Source organism: Lates calcarifer, linkage group LG11 (assembly GCF_001640805.2).
Source record: "Lates calcarifer isolate ASB-BC8 linkage group LG11, TLL_Latcal_v3, whole genome shotgun sequence".
NCBI classification, from domain to species: Eukaryota; Metazoa; Chordata; class Actinopteri; family Centropomidae; genus Lates; species Lates calcarifer.
In genome coordinates, this window is record NC_066843.1 from 3,397,779 (window position 1) to 3,417,969 (window position 20,191).

General features: G+C 40.0%; 2 protein-coding genes and 1 long non-coding RNA gene across 4 annotated transcripts; 1 reads left to right on the forward strand and 2 right to left on the reverse strand.

Moving 5' to 3' along the window:
• The first annotated feature begins 582 nt into the window (after positions 1-582).
• Positions 583-4,227, forward strand: LOC108880628 (uncharacterized). The gene is made up of 3 exons (XR_001960515.2): positions 583-1,021; positions 2,396-2,610; positions 3,313-4,227. It is a non-coding gene; the product is annotated as an uncharacterized LOC108880628 (long non-coding RNA).
• An 807-nt stretch (positions 4,228-5,034) lies between these two features.
• prr14 (proline rich 14) lies at positions 5,035-14,537 on the reverse strand. Of its 2 annotated transcripts, none has more exons than XM_018672215.2 (11): positions 14,413-14,537; positions 13,094-13,122; positions 12,830-12,939; positions 12,164-12,326; positions 11,997-12,062; positions 11,204-11,244; positions 7,731-10,692; positions 7,491-7,632; positions 7,206-7,315; positions 6,379-6,447; positions 5,035-5,649 (listed from the first exon to the last, which is right to left on the reverse strand). In XM_018672215.2, exons 7-11 carry the CDS (start codon positions 8,639-8,641, stop codon positions 5,358-5,360), a joined length of 1,524 nt encoding a protein of 507 aa, XP_018527731.1. In that variant the 5' UTR covers positions 8,642-10,692; positions 11,204-11,244; positions 11,997-12,062; positions 12,164-12,326; positions 12,830-12,939; positions 13,094-13,122; positions 14,413-14,537; the 3' UTR covers positions 5,035-5,357. The 2 variants fall into 2 exon arrangements, with proteins under 2 accessions (XP_018527731.1, XP_018527730.1); XM_018672214.2 differs by having other exon boundaries at positions 12,830-12,996.
• Positions 14,538-15,780: 1,243 nt separating this feature from the next.
• On the reverse strand, positions 15,781-19,202 carry cd2bp2 (CD2 (cytoplasmic tail) binding protein 2). Its single transcript, XM_051073897.1, is given in 9 exon segments — positions 15,781-16,053; positions 16,615-16,700; positions 16,784-17,061; positions 17,063-17,361; positions 17,447-17,604; positions 17,900-18,029; positions 18,768-18,846; positions 18,982-19,065; positions 19,185-19,202. Coding segments are annotated over 7 exon segments (1,137 nt in total). The 5' UTR covers positions 18,843-18,846; positions 18,982-19,065; positions 19,185-19,202; the 3' UTR covers positions 15,781-15,942.
• Positions 19,203-20,191: the final 989 nt, after the last annotated feature.

Here is a 20,191-nt window from a genome sequence, read left to right on the forward strand (position 1 = left end):
TGGATCATAACCAGAGCAGAAGAGAGAGGAGAGAGAGGAATGCACCTGATAGGATGGATTATAATCAGTGTATAGAGCAGAAACTGGGTCTGGTGATGGATGGAAAGCCACCAGGGAAGATCTGGCTGTCCATCAGATGGTGTAGTGTAGAGTGGGTGGTGTCAGCCCTGAAAAAATGCAGTGAGGTATTCATCAATCACTGCACCAAGGGAGAGTCAACACTGCATGTCTTATCTCTGCGTAATAAAGCAAAGGGATGACAGGAGACCAGACACGCTGAGGTACAAGAACAGGCCTCGTTTGACGCTCTGCTCGGACAAGCACACGTTTCAGAGTGAAATAAGATGCAGATTGTTTCTGTTGTTATGTGTGAAAAGATAATGAACTGAGGTCTGTTTACTCCTCCAAGATGAATTTAGAAAACAGTCACTGTGGCTGTTTCGCCCTGAGGCGAGACAAGTGCTGACACACCTCTCCCCAGTCCTGTGGAATGTAGTATGGGAAAGACACGAGGGAAAGGTTGTAACACTGTGACTAAGGACGGAGGCAGGAAGTCGAACACAAGAAACAGAATATGAGAACTAACGTAACCGGGTGAACAAAGGGGTTTAGAAACGTTCGATGTGGGCGGGTGAGACAGAGAGAAAAGGAAAGAGCGACACAGTAAATGGGTGTGGAGGTTTCACACAGGGTTTCAGTCCCGGCTCTCAGTCCTGTCACTAAACAACTTATATGGCACTCTGGCTCTCACCGGGACAGGTCAGACTCGGGGCTGTTGATTCCTACTACAGCGGCAGGATTGGTGTTTAGATGACCATGTGTGGAAATCTTAACTGAGACTTTTACATTTAAAAGAAAAGGTGTCACCTTAAACTGGAATCCTGTAAAGAAGAAGAAGAGAATACACCTGCCTACTAAAATAAATAACACACTGGACAAACTAAGGAATCGCTGGTTTTACTGAAGGAGTACAGTCAGACTGAGGAACCGATTCAAAACAGCACCTTTTAAATTTGATCAGGTTTGTACTTTAAAGTAAGAATTTAGGCCTGAAATGAGGTTTAATTGTGTTAAACTGTAACAGCTGCTCAGTTTGATATTCACGTCACTGTTGTCTTCAAGAACTACGTTCAAGCTTTTGTTTTCACTTGTGTATATTTACAGAAAAGAAACTTCAGAATCAGTCAACTTTCATTTAGTAATCCACATTCCTACATTTGCGAATACAACCCAGACAACCTTGTAGTTTCTCACTACAAATGATTCACAGGCCTGTGTAACTCAGTGTGTAACTCAATGTGTAACTCAGTTCAACTCTGCTGGTACATTTTGCTAACTGACAAACATGCAGAGTATGCCTGCAGTGCTTAGATCAAACCAGAGATTAGATAAATCACATTTTGTGTTTTCATTTTTCCACATAGCTACCAGCCAAGCAGGAGGTTTACAGACTGTTAAAGTGTGACACTACACGTTTTTCAGGCTTTTTCATTTTTGTATGACTAACAAGGAACACTTTAAACTGTCCTATGTTACACCACACACAGGGTACTTTCTGTTTCATGGTGGAAATACCCCTTCAAGAGAAACTTCTACATTCACTAAAAAAGGATTAAATACCGTCTGGGTATTTGGAGAGACTTGTTTAGACTTTAAATTCTTTTGAACTGTGATTTTCTTGCTCAGTGTTAGACACAACAAACCACATCAACTGTAAACCAAAGCAGCAGCAGCAGACAGAGGAAATAATAATCATTTTCAAACACTTGAAAACACACATGCTCCCTTTGGACCATGTTGACAACTGTATATGCTTCAATTGATCCTGATGTGTTCATAATGAGTCCAAAAAACATGTGTGCCAGATTTAAGAGGTGGTTAACTCAGTCTACTCCTGACAGTTTGACCAAACCATAACTCTGTGTGGAGTTTTGTTATTGTGCAAACAGTCATTAAGTCATTAGGTTTTTGGCAGACTGCATGTAGAGTAATTATTCAGCTATGTTCAGGTTTGATAGCAGAGGGAGACTCTGTCACTGTGACGTTAACTGGAGGTGACGTCAGTTATCAGCTCATTGTTTTCAGGATGGGAGCAGGAACAGAAATAGAATAAATCAAATACGATCCATGAGGTCAATGAGACATAAAACTCTGAGATCATCTGTTGCATCCTGTCTCAACATTACTGTAATTAATCAAACATTTAGTTACACAGGGTTTGTCCTGTGATAAGAGGTGAAACCAGTTCCTGTGTTTTGAAAAGCAAACAATTCTATCTAAGTGTGGACAAAGTTAAAACTATAAATCAGCCACTCGACTCTCAGACACTCAGGTTTTAGTATTAATGATATTACTCAGGTAAACCTTTCTTAAAACCTGCTGTCACGTTTTCCAGACATGGCTGACTCACCTCACACCTGTGTAAAGATGGAGGAAGTGGTCCCACTGCAAACCGTACCGACGTCAGGTGAAACTTGCAATCAGGTGACCAGCTCTGGACGGGGCGTCGCGTCCTGCTGCGATGACAAGCACCACAGGACACTGGCCATCTGCAGCATCATCTGCGGGATCTCCTGCATCGGAATCAAAGCTTTGATTAATTCAGTCAAGGTATTTTGCTGTCTGACTCGGTTTTTTTCTCACTCATCAATCAAAATGTCAAAGCCCTCTGCTGCGCGGCTGACAGTTTGAAAAAACGTGTCGTCAGGGGAACAAATTCCACAGTTTGGTGTAAAATTTAAGTTTAGCTGAAGCCAGGATTTTGCTTCAGTATCTGGAGTCAGACAACTCAAAGGAAAATCCTCCAGAGTTTCAGTTTTAAAGACAAAATTCCCTCATTGTCCCTCATTAAAAGACAGTTAAATATGGAAGATATGAACTCGATGTTTTAGTCTAACTTGAACTTTTTTTTTTTAACCTACAAGTTAATATGCGGTCACACATTTTACACAGAATGAGGAAATGTTCTCATCTGTTTGTTGCCAATATGAACACAAGAAGCTCTACCAGTATGTTCAGAGGCATGTGAGCATTGTTTTAGGAGCAATAGGAGCAATTTATGTTTCACACAGATCACATCAAGGCATAAAAGGGACATATATTTGTTCCTGTGTAACCCAGATAACATATCTAACACTGTTAAGATTTCTCAGTATATTGGGCTGTAATAAGATCAGAAATAAAAGAATATTAAAAGGGGGAAAACAGTTGATTCTGCAGTTCCTATTATTTTCTACATTTACAGCAGTGGCAGGTTTGGGACACTTATTTAACCTTTAATTTAACATATTGTCTTTGTCTTTATGTCGACAGGCTGAGGAAACAGAAGATCCAGAGACAGCGGCAAAGTTTTCACAACAGGCGCGAAAATTGGGCATCATCTCTGTGGTGACGTGGGTTGGCATTCTGATTTCAATCCCCATCCTGCTGGCACTGGGCTCATATCTTCTCACTCTGCAAGACTGACCAACTTTGATAAGCTTCTACTGAGGGGAAACAGACAGAGCGGCTCTTTTGATTCTGGATGTTTATAGAGAAAAAGGAGACAACACAAAGCTGCTTATCGGTGACTAAAAAACCATGAAGGCGTGAAGAAACTGGAAGTTACACGAGACACAGCTTTGGCCTTCATCTGTGCTGCTGCTCCAGTTTACACTTCTGTGCTTCCTCTTAACCATTTATACTTTTTACACAAGGAACAACATAGTATTAAACATTTTTCCATGTTTTCTTATACGCTGTAATATTTATTTACCAATATATGAACATATGGACAAATCCAAATCTAAATGACCATAGAAAATCCAGCATTACCTATAGTTTGAGACATGACACTAGATAACGCATATACATTATGTATTAAAGATAATGGTTATTTCCCAGTACTGACCCAATTCTTAATATTCTGGCACCATAAACACCATTACTGTTTACCGTACTTATTTTAGACGTTTATATACTTGCAGTTACTAGAAAAGTTAATAAATTAGTCTGTGAATGTGAAACACACACACCTGTTGATGAAGGACTGGGTCTGTACTGGAAATAACATGGCATGGCAGTGATCATGGCAGTGCTTCTTCACAACATCCTGCTCCTGTTGTGCCAACGTTTCCTTGGCATTATTGCATTTTTACCATATTAGCTTTATTAATGTATCGTAACGTATCGATATGTTGTATTTTTATACAATCATATAACATTTTATAATAAAATGACAAAAACCTTTGTGCTCTGAGTTGCTTGAAACATCTTGACATGCCCTCATTAAAAAATAATAATAACTTGACGATTACAAACACGCCTACAAAACATCTATTTAAACAAAATCATACAGTTAAGGCAACCTCATTAAATTTGGCAAAGAAACCAAAAACATACATAGGCAATTTATCAAGAAGTTACATTTGCAATACAAATATAGAAACCACAAAACAATCCAGAGAGAACCACAGGTAATAAAAAGACAACCAGTAGTGGAATCTGATTCGAAATGCCCTCTGGAGCGCTGTATTATTTCTAGGTCACATTTTATACAACAAAATCCTCTTTAGCCATAAACTTACAAACAAATAATTCAAGATAATTGAACAGGGTCTGCCCTGAGCTGAATAAAAGGATTTACACTGTCCATCTATCTGCAGACACACTTGGCTGTACATAAACTTCAAGGACAGAAACTTGGTTGTGAAATTGGTTGCAGCGAACGCAAATCTCTTGCTGGCATGTTTCAAAGTTATGTTCAGCATTTAATAAAAAATAGCTGCCTTTATAAAGAACTTACAATGATGCTGCAAGGTTACTACCACTTAATTAATACACTGCGTCCTTTCAAATCAGAAATTTGATGTAATCTGCATTATCGTTTTTGAAAAGAAACGTTAATTAGCAAAACGTCACTAACACTCACCTTTACAGGGAGATTTTCAAATGCTCTGGGGGTGAAAATATGATACTGTACAAGTGTTCAATTCAGGGACGTCAACTTTTGTTTCAAGACAGAAACCGGCCAACGGGGAAAACAGACGGCAAGGGTTTGAGTGCTCAATGATAATAAAGCAATTTTATAATGCCTTTAACCAGTATGTTTATAACACACTTCTAGGATGGAATACATTTCTGGTGCTATGATGTATTGTTCTTCAACTTGCAGGCTACAAATGCTACAGAATTCTTCAATAATAACTTGTCACCACAACATTTATACACTGATTGTGCTGACAAAAAACAAAAAACAAAAGTAAGCGCTGGAAGACTCCCATGGAAATCTTCAAGTTGAAAATACGTTACAGTTGTACAAACAGCACTGCAGTTTTTTTTGAAAGGCTGCTAAATTATCGCCATGTTGGAGGCATCTGTCAACTGTCTTTCTGATCGTTTATCAACCACAAATTCAGCTGATCGAGCTTGGCACAGAGCAGCGAGTCCACATCCTGCGCGCTGAGGGACGGTTCGTCTTTAGTGAAGCCCCCTCGTCTGGTCCTGGAAGATGAAACGCCTGGCTTTCCCACGCCGACAAGTGGCTTCTTTGGTTTTCTGGCCTCACCGACCTCCAGGAACTCTAAAAATCGTTTCACACGCCTCTGGCCAAACCACGACTCAGAACCATTCCGGCGATTGAGAGGCACCTCGAATATGGTCTCCAGCCGGCTGAAAGGTGTGTAACACATTCCAGTCAGTGAGTCAGGGGATGGGGGTTATTACAAACAATGACTGAACACCACTTATTCATTACCATTACAGAGTAAACTAAAAACTGATTCAGTCGAGTACATGATCTTTCCTCTGGTGCCATTTAAGTAAACCCAGAACAACTACTATGCACACTAAAGGACCCTTGATTTTTGAACGTGGTATTGGTAACTATTCTGCAGCATGATGCAGGAATAAATAAGGGAGCTGCTCACAGCAGGGAAAATTAAAATAGACTGTGGACGTGGGCTCCAGGATTTCCTGTTAGTATATAATAAATATATTGATTTTTGTATCCTAACTACAAAACTAGCATACTATAAAAGTCTGAATAAAGTGACCTAAAGGAAGGTTGCCAAATCAAAAGTGAAAAATCAGCACTTCCTCACTGCTCCTGTGCACCTCAGCTGCTCAGTGGTCAGACTGGTTGTATTGACCAGATGTGACCAGCTGTGAATGTGTGTAACTGCATGTGCAGTCTTGGATAAAGTAATGGTTTAGAAGAGTATACAGTTATGGAACTGGGACGCAGTATGTCTCCATTATTCATCCATCTGTCAGTTTTATTTTTGGGGCTGCTGGAGTGGATACAGACAGTTTTTTATTGTTCTTGGTAACATGAACACAGGAAGGCTGCACCGAGCTCTTTGTCCTTTGTTTACAATCTCAAATTTGAGAACACCTTACCTTTCAGGGGGTTTGCTGAAATTCTGGTTGGTGTAAATTTCTTCCAAACTAAACTCCTTCTTTTTCAGCCTGTAGAGTAACATAACGAGAAAAGAACAATGTTAGATGTTCAGTCAGTCTGAATATTGATCAGGAAGTATTCAGTGGACAATCACTTTCAATGGTAGGTCAGAGAGTGATCAATAGAATTTGCCCTACTTTCACATATGTAGCAGAGGAGTGATTTCTGTGGGACTAACAGAGCGCTGAATGCTTCAAATGATCAAACAAGAATTTCTTTTAAGCTCAACAGCAGCTTACAGCATTTGATTATCAGTCAGGCAGGTAATACAACCTAGGTGCACGTCGCTTCCCTGTGAATTATTCTACAAAGGAATTATGATCGTTTATCCTGCTTGCCTCAGAATTTGTTTATACAGTAACCTGTATCAGCTAACACTGGCTTTCTACCTGAGCTTGTTCATTGTACTTACGGAGAAGGAAGTCAAACTGAAACAGACATCTACTTTATTTGATGACTTGCAAATTTTTTTATGTGAAAAATGATGAAACAAGCAGAAGTGCCTCAAACAATGATTAAAGATGACTATTTGCTGACAGCTCTCTTGGCTGTAACGAAGAAAAATGTAAGTGAAGCATTGAGTAAAGTTCTTGACTCTTGACCTGACTTTGTCTTTAAGCCTGTCTTTAAAAATGGTGGGTTGCAATTGAAAGCCCAGAAAAAACCTACTGAATAAACCTCTAAGTTTAGATTACTTTGTCACACACACTGCTCTAAAGTTAAAGAATGAACTCCGATGTTTAGTGTATGCTTCTGGAGTACATACCTGATGGGTTTGGGCAGGCCCATGGGTGTCAGGTTGTTCTGAGGTTTGGGTAAAGTTTTCCTAATTCTGATAGACGACACCTTCCCTCGTTCCTCGTGCTTTTTCACCACCTGTTATAATGAACAAAAAAAAATCTGTGACAAAGCTTATGCATATAAATGTGTGATAGAAACATGCATCTATCTGGGAATTAATGTATGTCAGGTTTTAAAGAGGCTGAGAGATTGTTAATGAATAATAACGCAGATTAATGCGAGAGGAGATGTTTTCACACTTAATGCATACCTTGATTTCAGAATCAGACAGAGCCTTCTCCTCTCTCAACCCAGCATCTTCATACTCCTGACTGGACGAGCTTGTGTCTTCACCATCATCCTCCTCCTCACTCTGTTGTCTTCTCTCAGCCTCACACTCCAAGGGATTCCCGCTGGAAAGAAGCCAAGAGTTCATATCAGCACAGCTCTGACATGCTTGAGCATTATCAAATATTACATGAGATTAACACATTTAAAAACAGTGCGTTACCTGCTACTCGAATCTGAGGCAGCACGAGAGGAGTCGCCTCTTTGGAGGAATCGTGGGAGGTGCCACGTGGAGGAGCTCAGTGGGGATGTCAAAAAAGAAGAGGTGGGAGACGAAACACGGCTGGAAGTGCTGGGGCTGGCAGCAGCTCCAGTGCTGTCGCCTTTCTTGGAAAGGAAAGCAAGGGGGCTAGAAAGGAAACAGGACGCCAGAACTGAGAGAGAAGTGCTGGGAGAAAGTGCGAGACAAGGAGACAGGTGTTGGGTGACGCCGTCATACGGGGCAGATCTCCTGGATGGGTACACCTCCTTACGGAGACACAGAGGGGCGATCTCCCTCTCCACCTCCACACTGCAGACTGTGTGTCGACGGGCCCGCCGAACGGATTTGTGGGCGTGAGAGACCAACGGAGTGTGGGAAGACTGATGCTGGTGTGACGTGTGAGTCCTGCTGTGATGTGGTGAGTGCAGAGAAGAAGTCCATGGTGTGTCATGAGGACGGAGGGAGGGGATCTCTGGGCACGAGTAGCTGCGTAACAGGCGCCTTGAAAAGCCGTTTTCTGATGAGCGAGTACTCCCTGTACCCAGATCTGCATCATCCATAGCGATCGAGTTTGTCATCTCTTCATCTTTATGTGTCCTACTATGCAAAACTAGACACCTTCTCCTTTTGTTATCTGCTCGCCTTGGCTTAATGTTAACTCTTCTTGCACTAGACCTCGGCCTAGAGACACTAATGCTGCTGTGATTACTATCCTCAGCATCAGTGGGTGACACCTCATCTGCCACAGAAGCAGCAGTCTTTTCTTTCTCATCTACGACTTCCTTAACATCATTATTTAACTGTACACAACAATCTAAAAGAGGCTGGGAGGGTGAAGGAACAGGTTGGTGATTACTCTCAAAAGGTGTCATTTCAAAATATACAGGGTCTGTTGAGATTTTACCTTTGCCTTCTTTAGACTGGCTTTCTTTGGTTATCAAATGAGAATTGTTGATACATTGCTTTGTCTCTTGAGTCCCATCTGACTCTGGTAGATTTTACAGCACCTCTAAAACCCCTCTTCGATCTCTTGGACGGCTGGTTCAGCCCTGTTTTCAAGTCCTCCTCTCTTTCAACGGGCACAGAGGTATTAAAATCTGTGGGCGTGAGTTCTAATGGCTTCATTGATAGTTCTGAAGAGGTAGAAACCAAAGTGCTGTCTGATTCTGTCACTGAACTCGCTTCGGACTGGCGATTTCCGTTTTAGTGGTGGTTTCTTGTTTATATTCCTGCTCCTGCTCGTGCTCTGTAGCTGCTTCGTTATAGGACGGATGAGCGCTTCTGATAACGGCTCCTGCTGGGTTTGTCTGGTAGAAGTGATGGCTACGGTGGTTTCCAGATCCATACTGTCTATGTTCAAATCAGGTTCACCCAGACCTGTTCTTGTTTTAAGTCTTTTGCATGAACCACCAGGCTTTGTCTTGCTGCTGCTGCTGCTGTTCACTGACACACCACTGCTTTTATCCAGGGAGCAAACCAACATAGCATCAGGGGAACTTTCAGTCTGTGCACTTAACACTGCTTCATTTATCATTGGAAGCATTTCTTGTCCACCTTTTCCTTTCCTATTTGATCTCGTTGAAACAGCCTGTCTTTTTCTGACAGGCTTCATTTCTTCACTATCTACAACAGTAGTTGTTGACATGACTTCCTTTCTTGGTGGTCTTTGTCCTCTCAATATTCCACTATCTAAAGCCACGTTTGAGAACTCTTGGTTTTGGGTATCCTCTGTACATACAGCTCCTGTCAGCTTTTTCCTCTTCACTGGTTCTTGGGAATGACAGGACAGTTTCAGCCCCCTTTTTGATCTCCCAAGACCTACAGATGAAAAAGTGTCAGGGTTTAGGTGATTTTCCAGCTGCTGGGTGTCCAGAGTGGACTCCAGTGTCCTTCCATCAGCACCATCGGTTAAGTTATTCAAGAGGCTTTGTCTAACTAAGCTGCAACTTTCTATTTTCTTGCTAACATCATCATCATCAGGCTGAAGACAGTCTGTCCCCAGCTGAGTGTAACAGTCTGAAGAAGATAACGACTGAGTTTTGCCAGAATCACTTGAGTCAGCTTGGTGTGATCTGACTGAGTTCCTCTGAGAGAGCTGCTCATCACTGACCTCTGGGTCAGACTCTGCCTCTTTGACTTCAGACAAAAGAGGCTTAGAGATATTTCTTTTATTTCCTGTACGTTTTCTTGGCAGTGGTTTCAGCCGGACAGCCTGCTTGTCCTTGCTCCTTCACTGCACTGGATATCTTTGACTTGGATGCAGGTGAGGCACTTGAGTTGATGGAGGCCTGTAACAGTATTGAGGACCTAATAACTGACCCAGCAGATTCTGAGGGACTGTCTTGCAAAGGCACAGAATCAGGTGAGTTTGTTTCCTTCTGGGTTATTGCACATTCATCTCCCTGTTCAGAGCTGTGTGTTGACAACTCCACACCAAACACTAATTTTTTTAGAATATTTAAGAGCACCAGTTTTTGTGTTTTGTTCTTCTGCTACATCACTAAGCCTCTGCTGATTAGCTTCAGCCTCCTGATTTTCATTCTCACTTTGCTCTACTGGCTGAAACATGTTGCTTGGCTCAACATCAGATGATCCATCGGCCTGCGGTTCACATTCAATGAATCTGTCTGGATGGTCCATGGACAGTGGAGGACTATTAGCTCTGAAGAGTTTAACGGGACTCATGACGATCTCTGTGAAACTGGCCATCTTCGACTTGAATGACTGAAACAACGGGCCAATCACCCATCCCTTTGGGCCAGATGCATTTTCAACACTGTGTCCAACAGCCAAGCCTTCGCATGGATCCACGTCAGATTTAGTAGCATCAAGATTCTGTGTGGTGTTGTCAGCCACCTGCTCAACTACATTTTCTGCAGCAGAGACATTTGGTTTCTTCTGGGGGCTTCTCTGGTCCTTTTGCCTTCAATAAAAAACAAAAAGAGAAATTAGACTGTCAAACAGAGATCACAAGGCAGGAACCCTGTCATTATGTCAAAGAAAAACAAGTATATACACACTGCTCATGAAAGCATCAGTATATTGCTGCAATACAAGGTCTTGTATCTGGTAACTTAACACTCAATTGTTCCCTGTTCATGAAAATCTTATAAGATGAGAACATCTAAATCCCCTTTCAGTGTGGTGCTGTGCGTCATATGGAAAACTACTCAAACCAGGCCTGAATCACAGACTCTGAACACAGTTGCTCATAGGCATGACTGCACTTCAACTACCATTTCTTACTCACTGTTCTTTCAAAGCTGTAGAATACATAATAATACAATAAAATTTGCACACACCTAAAAACGAATGATTGTGTGAGGAGTTTTTTCCACATAAATAAAAATTTCTGAGAAGTGAACACTTCCCATAGCAATTGAATGATTAGCATGCAAATGCAAAATGTAAAAAATTAGCTGTCACACACTTACTTATTTTGGCACTCCGCTGCAAAAGTAAAATCAAATTCATCCTGCAAAATAAACACAAATATTTTATTTGTTGTAAGAAACTTCAGCTGTGTTTTGGTAAAGATATTGATATCATCTGAGCTGCTGATCTAACCATTTTTATAACCAACAAGGACAACAATAAAACCTTTTAAAAAATTAAAAGAAGCACTACACATTCATGATTAATGTGAATTAATACACAGAATTCCCCTATTTTTTTTTTATAGGGAAACTAATAATTTCCTTTTTATTGCACCAAATTGCACCAAATTGAATTTAGATTTAGAAAACAGATATTTAAAAAAACAAATAAAACCTCTGTTTCAAAAAAGCAGTTCTCATAACAACCAACTGTCACAGCAGCCAATTTACTTGATTAACTATTTAGTCATTAGGTGAAACGCTTGTTCTGGACTACAATGTACTGACGAGCAAAGAGGAGACAATGAAGATACATTGTATTCTGAAATATTTGCAGTCTGTGCATTAGTGGGTCATATTAAGACACTCGATTGCTCGTCTGTGTCGGATGCAGCAGACCGTGAAGGAGGATTAAATCACTCAATTAACCCTCACACCCTGTACACTGTACTGGTCTCCAGTGTTGCCATACACAGCCCTACAGTACAGCTGCTGCACAAACAGATTAGACACCGACAGCTTTATTACATGAAAGAGGCCATGGAGACAGACTGTAAGGAGATAGAGGTCGACAGAGAAACAGAGAGGGTTGAGTGAGAGAACATCTAGCGCAAGTAAAGACAAAACTGACCTCATTTTGCTTCTCATGTACATATGTGTTTTCAACTCTCTGCTGCTTGGACTGCGACACTTGCACCTATAAATCAGAGAAATGCATGGGCGCTGTGTGAGCAGTGACTCATTTCAACGCTGACAGTAAAGAAATTCTAAATAAGAGTTTTGAAGTCAAGCTTTTACCATGCTTCCACTCTCCCTTTGTCTCTTGGTGAGGGATGGATTCTGTCTGGACGGTTTCTGAGTCGCTCCACTGTCTGTGCTGCTCTGCTTTTTAGGTGTCTGAGCTCTGATCCCTTGAATACGACCACTCCTTCTGTGTCCAGATATTCCATCATTTGCACAGCTGTGAATGTTTCAAAAAATAAAAAATAAATAAAATTAAAAAAAAATCAATTTAGCCAATATGTAGTATTTTTTGTTTCACACACAGTGAGAGAAAAAGAGAGTGCAGTAAATCTTAGGGATGCAAGATGCACCCGTATTGGGAAAAAAAAAAATTGTCTATGACATGCGTAGACTGTGCAATAGATCAGGAACAAAGGATTATTGATAATGCTGATAACCCGATCTGTCTAAATCTGCACCATGCATAGCAGAATACTAGAAAACTCAACAGGAGAAAAACAGACACATAAAGTTATTGCTATGAAGTACATTTTCCCAGTATCTGTAGTGTATTGGCCAAAAAGATTATGGAAAATCATGGCATATTGTCACAGTTTCCATGGTGTGCAATGTCTGCAAGTCCTAACCCCATCTGCCCATAAAGGAAAAAAGTGCTAAAAGCAAGGAGGGGGAAAATACAGCAAAAGCAAAAGAAACCAAAAGGTGCCAGGACAACTATACCTGGGAGTGATGGAGGAAAGGGGGAGGAGAGGTGGTGAAGGTTCACTGTGGGGAGGTGCACTACAGAAAGGGTTTGGGGGAATGGCATCTTCATCCATTGGACAAACTATCTGAGGGAGTGAGTCAGAGGGATAAGTCAACATCCCCTTGCTCGCTCTCTCTCTCTCCTGCAAATAATAACGGGAAGAAAAAAAACAAACATGTGGGGTATCATATCAGTATGAAAGCATTTCAAAAAAGGTCTAAAAGTGAGATTTCACTTACTTTTATGATCTCTGGGACGGAAGTTTATTCTGAAATGAAGAGGATTTTTTTTAATATGCTTTATTTTTTCAAAATTAAACATCTGCATGTACAACAACTAAACCTACAACGAATTTATATTTTCATTTTTGCACGGAATCCTGATTATTTTCTTGATTAATCAGTTGCCATATACAATGTCAGAAAATACCCCAAGCTAACATCTCCACATGTCCAAAAGCCACAGATGTTTAATTTACCCTCACATAAAAACAAAGAAAAGCTGGAACTGGGGAACTGCAGCATATTTGCTTGGGGAAAAGATAGTTACTGATTAAATAAATGATTTTCTATGACAACACGTGAAAAAAAAGAGAGGCAATATCAAGAAAGATGAAAATAAACATTTAGTGGACAATACAACAGTTAGGAGGTGTTTACGGACCATTGCTGGGAAAAGTGACTTAGATTTACACACATACACAGTCAAGAGGAATGTCTTTCATAGAGTTAATTAAGCGCAACAATATCTTGTAAAAATATTACTCTTGTTTCTGAACCAGTATGTGTTTTACTCTATTGGTATGAATCATTACAATTCATTACACTTAGGGGTGGCCGAGATTACTGGACTACTGCAAATACGTTTTAAATCATAGCCCTTAAGACTGAAACTGTGATTCTTCTGTACGCATTTTCATAATAAACGCCACAAGAATAATTAAGCTGAAGGCAATCTCGTAAAACTCATGTTTTTAATTTGAGCTCTCTCTTTGCCAGTCATTGTCGTTGGCACATCAGCACTTGTTCACTTGCACTACTACATTTACGAAAAGTTAGCTACATCCATTGACCCTGCTAACTAAGACGGTAAGGACAGCAATATCACAAAGGAGGAAAAAATTCGGTTTTAAAGCTGATTAAATACGAATTCGTGTCAGTGAATGTTTTCAATCAAATGAAAGCGGCGGTTTGATCAAAATTGAACCGGGTCTAGTTGCTGGAATGAGCAGTCTCATATTCAAACTTTTATAAATGAGCAAACGTAGCTTAGCATCGGGCAACGTTAATAGATGTCGGACAGTGGCGTAATCATAAAAATAGCGTTAGTTGTCTATATTACCTAGGTAGCAGAGCTTTGTTGTTAACACGGCATGGTTTGGCTAACGCCGATATTCATACTGTGTAACATACAGTTTCTGTACCAGGTAGTAGCCGTAGCCGGGAGCTGTCATATCTCCTAACGTTCGAGCGCTTTTTCAGGGGTGACTGAAACTATCTTCCGATCGCAGTTTAGTCGCATACAGTGGTACTAACTGAATCGCACTTAACAAACTTACCTGAGACGTTGAGCTGGACCGCGGGGTAGTATTCCGACCTCACCGTAAACAAGACATGTCGGACGGCGGCGCCCTACAGCGACTCGCAGATGTACCCGTTTTTACAAATCCAACATCCAAGACAGACGGATCGGCCAATCAGACCACGAGTTCGCTTTCCGCCGGTTGAAATCTGACCAATCAGAGGAGAGTTCGAGGCGTCGTAGGTAGAGGGTAGCCAATAGGATAGCGACGGCAAATGGCTCATAAAAATTATACTCTTTCTTTTATGTCCTCGGCTGACCCAGCACCTAAAAAGACCTAAATTTCATCCAGTGGAAAAAATGAAAGTATAGTTGTAGTCATTCAAGGCTGGGTCATCAAAGCGAGCAATGGCCCTCGAGCCCCAAAAGCCCCAGGTTTACTACATATAATTTGGGTCTAAATAAATTGACTAAACAAATTTGTTTGAAATTTGCACAAGTGAAGTACAATATCAACTATGATGGGTTCCCCATCCTCCATCTTGTATCCTGGGTTTCTTGTAAAATCTGGATTATTTCAGTTATATTTATTATAATTATTGTTGCATTATGGTTGCTTGTGGTTAAGGTCTCAGATGTTTTGTCAATGATGACCATCATTTTCTATAAAAATCAACTGACTGTTCAGTGTATAAAATATCAGACAATAGTAGAAAATGCCCTCATTACCTGAAGTATATAGATATAGATATAGTTGTTTTTTATTGATACTTCTGATATAAACACGAAGATTTAACAGTAACACAAAAAAGTAATATTCCATAAGTCTTATTTGAATTTGAAACATGGCCTACTTTTATGCAAATTGTTATGTCATGATGTCATCAAAAATCATCAACAAATACTCAATTCAGTAAAACCAAGTAAAGCAGCGACACGAATATTTGACTTAAAAATGACTTGATAGATACATATATTATCAAAATAGATGCCAATCAACATTCCTTTTATTAAGTAGTTACACTCGGAATTATACTGACAAAATTAAGCCTGTCCTGAGAGGTAACACTGATGGATCTGTGACTACATGCAAAGTAGCCATAGTCGAATCAGCACTGCTGGTATCTTACTGTGAATACTTAAAGATGTGAGAAGATAAAAGTGATCTACTGAAAACAAATGACAAAAATGCCATTCAGTGTTGAGGTATGAAAAAACATGGCTGAACTGGAAGGCTAATATAGTACTATCTTTTACTCTTACCAGTATATGTGCCAACATCTAAAATACTGTATACTGACAAGATAATTATAATAATTCTATCAGATATCACTGGGAATGTGACTGGCTCAGTTATTAAAATTTAATCAATAAGCCTTGAAATGAACCTAAGAAACAGAATGGCTGATAGAAACACCACATACATGAGTTATTTATTTAAAAACAACGTACAGAAAACAAAGTCCCTGTTAAAATGATAGATCAGACATTGGGGGGGGTTGAGGGGCAAAAACACGATTGGTGACAGTGACCATGATGGCTGTGATCGTTTAAGGCTGAACAGAAATCATGTGTAGAGGTCAAAGTCTAGTCTCTTGGAGTTGTAGAACTGAGATCCCTCCTGGTCTACCCTCCTGCAGTAAACACCACTGCTGAAATAGCCTTCATCCACCCAATCCTGGAAAACAGACAATAAGAAGATTAAACCCCACCTGGTCAGATTGAGGTTAAAGGTAGAAACAGCCTGCAACCTGATAATCTAGTAATCTAACATAATGGGATTTACTAATATGTCTGAAGGTACATTAGTTTGTAGGAGAAAAACAAACAAAACCTGTGTAACGTAAAGTTGCTATTCTGTACAGTGCAAATTATGTTTCTGAATGTACATGAGTATACTCATATATATTTCATATGGCGAATAACAAAAGGTTCAAGCAACCATCAGTTACTTACAAATCTTTTATCTGAGCCCCTACAGAATTAAAATCCACAATTTCCTCCTTAACGCCTTTATTTTATTTTTATTTTCATTGAGAAAATAAAACTAGCCAAATTAAATACTACAAATGAATTCTAACATATTCTGTTTCGAGAAAACAGCATTCAAGCTCAATAAGTGAAAAGATATCAGTGCAGTGCAATAAAAAAAACATTTAAGACATGTATTTCTACTGTTCTCCTTTTCTCTGATCCCCTGCAAACTAAAGAAATAATGTAAACTGGTGTGAGTGAATACCTGCATCTGCTGACTGGTGAAGGGGCCATAGATTTCTGAATTATCCTCATTGTCCCATTTGTACTCCCACATCACTTCATCGCTCACTGAGGAAAGACAAAAGTGGATTAAACAAAGCAAGATTATCTCTGATACTGAGGACAACCACACACATGTAGTACTAAGTTACCTCTTTTGTCTTCATCCTCTGATCTACCACCATGCGTCTCATCAAATTTATCTGCAAACATGTCCAGTTCATCTTCTTCTTCCTCGTCACCATCACCACTGGATTTCTTCCCCACAGCTGGTCTCTTGCTGGTCATGCTCTTCATCAAATAGGCCAGTTTTTCATAGGTTTGCTGGTAGATTTCATACATCCCAGATCCAACCAGTCTGTCAGCTAGAGCTGTGAGCTTTTCAAGCTTTTCTGTATCCCTTTTGGCCTCCTCTGTGGGTTCACTCTCTTCCTCTCAGCTTTCCCTTCTTCCGTCCTCTAAGGCCTCCTAGCCGACGGAGGGCAGCAGCGACTGTCTCCCCAGGTAGCAGCAGTTCGACCACAGCTTCTGTGAGCTGGTGCTGTGTGTAGGATGCCAGGGGGTCCTCAGCAGGCTCCGTCTCCTCCTCCTCTTCCTCATTTTCTCGGTCTGCCTGCTGCTCTTCTCTCTTTTTCTCTTCCTCAGCCTCATCCTCATCACCGGCTCTGCGTGTCCGTTTGGCTCCAAGACCTTTCTTCTTCTGTTTGAAAGGTTGCTCTTTTATTCTCACCTGGGAAAAAAGAAGTTTGCTATATTATTGCTCAGTACTTGAAAAGTTTTCAAACATGAAGTTAAAGTACCTAAAATGCCATTACCCAGTCAATGTTGTCAAGCCAGTTGTCTCTAATCTGTTGTTCCTTTTTGATGAAATAATTTCCCTCTGAGTCAAAGTGTCCTTCCTGCATCTCCTCTTCCAGGTTGAAAGGTGTAATAGAAACTCCCTCATCAAAGTCGATTGTTGCTCCTTCTTGACCTGAAAAAAAGTTAGCATGGTGTCAGGTGACATAATTACTAACACTCCATGTAAAGGAAAAATACTATCTTACTAGACTTATGGCACTTATGCAAAGCAGTGATGGAAGAAATTTTCCATCATCAAAGAATTCAGCCCCTTCTTATTAAAAGCCTGCTTTCTTAAGCCTTCCTTATTTGAGTCAGTGTGGGGAAAACTGTAGATTTACACTTGTCAAGAACAGAAAAATATGTCCTTTAAACTGTATGTGTAAAAAAGTTAAAAATAAAAAGTTCCAGTAATCAACAAGACATACCTTCCACATCATCGCTGGCTAGAATATCATATTTGCTGCTGTTTGTGTCTTCACCTTCATCCTCTTCATCGCTATCAAGGGAATGTTTACCCTTGAACCTGGAGCCTGGTCCACTGACAGCCTCACAACTCTTGTTCCACAATAAGAGAAAGAAAAAATTACATATTACATCACTTACCATCTACAGTAATGTAGGATAAGGGTAATTCTGCACTTTTAAGAAAAGGTGTTAAGGGACAGGTGCATTAATTCGAAACAAGCACATTTACCTCAGGTCAAGACAACTTACTTGATTTTTCTTTATATAATTTCACCTGCACTGTGGTCTAACAGAGCTTATTCTTTGGTCCAAAAGGTTCTTACAGTATTGACTTGAGTGTTGTTTGCTTCTCTCTAATACAAGGCGTGATTTTAAACAGATTTTTTTAGGCTGACAATCTAAAACAGTGAAAGGTGAACACTGTAATTTTCCAAAGCCCAAGATGATGCATTCAAATGAATTGTTCCGTTCAGCAAGCAGTCGAAAACAGAAGAATAATCAGTTTATAAGAGATATGAAAGAGAAAAGCTGCAAATCTTCATATATAATAAAACTCAATCAGCTCGTGTTATAGTATGTTAGCTAAAATAATAGTAACGTTAATGTAGTAGTTAGTTTAGTTAGTAATTTTCTATAAATCGACAAACTGCTGACAGGACCTATCGTTACAACTCAACAATATTCCTAACTGAGTTTCAGAATTTGGTGAAAATGGTTTGGCGTGAATGTTGCTTGGTTTAACTGGAGACAACGAGCCAAGATGATTCTGCGGTTACTCTGCGTGTCTGAGTTTACAGCATCATTTACACCACCGCAGCACTGTGTTACCTTTTTGTTTGGGAGGTCGTCTTCCAGGTCAAACTCTCCATTCCCGTCCTCAAATGTTACTTTCCTCTTCGGCATGGTGCTACAGGAGGCAAGACAGCGACTGTTTTATTCCCCTCACGGAACTTAACGTGAGCAGTAGCATTAGTGAGTAGCTTTATTTCTAAAAAACGTTCACAGAGTAGATTCTTGTAACGTCGTGAATATGAGCGGTTACCGCAGAACTTAGCTTTGTTGCTAAAAATGTTAGCCAACAACAGCGCATGCAGAGCAACTACGGCATTTATCACAGTCCACAATCCTGCTAGAGGTGAGATAACATTTAGTTAAGGACTCAAGTCTAACGTTTGCACACGACGAGTGTAAAAATATACAAACATGGTTATCAAACTGATGTTTAACAGTAAAATGTGGCAAAACCTGCTGAAAATAATTCAAGCGACGTTCGTTTTCGTTTCTTCTTCGTGGTTTTTCTTCTTCTTCGCTTTTTTTTTTTTAAATGTCAGCGGTTGACAAACACCGACAGGATGCTTTACCGCCACCACCTGGTGAGGAGTGGAGCTTCAGGCCTCTCATGTTGTTACGCTGGTGTAAACGATATTATAGTCAATAAATCAGTCAGCTAGAAACCCTTCTAATAATTTATTAATTGTTTGGATTTTTAAAACATGTTATATCGAGCTTTATGATTTTTTTTCTTATATTATTTGGTATTTTAGAGACAAAACTTATTATTTCATCACTCAGGAATGTACATTTTATGTATTAGCATTGAAGTTTCCATCATTAGATTATCTATCAGTGGAGTTTCCCAGGTGAAACTATATGATACTGCAGCTGAGGCTGAATATACTACAGTTTCTTTCAGGTCTGACTTCTTCTGTCCATTGCAGTCTTTAAATTATAGCAACAGTCTCAGCAATGCTGAGATAGCAATATCCAACTGTGCAGCTGCATCAAATCCTGGAACATCTACTCCTCATCCTACACTTTTCTCTTCTCTGGTTTATTAGATAACTGTCTCAAATAGACAACAAAAGTACTAAAATGATTAACAAACTCATATTTAAAAAAAACAATCAGACATCTCTGATGATAAAACCAAAACTCAGCAGCTTGTGTCTGTGACTCCCTTTGCTTGGTTATAGTATAAACTATAGTATAGTATAAATATCTGAATTTGATGCCTGACCAACGTCCATGACTGAAATGTTGTATTTTTTAATAAACCTTATGACAGTGTGCAGGAATTCAAAACTTTCTTTTGCATTTCATTTAAAACTTTTGCACTGAGGTTTATCCTACAGGTTTGATTTTGGCACTGGATTCAGACTGTGGAGACATGTTAGGTAGGAAGAGCTGCAGAGTATATAAGGACTTGCAAATCTTAACACTTTGGACTCTTTTGGATTTGGAACTCCTTGAGG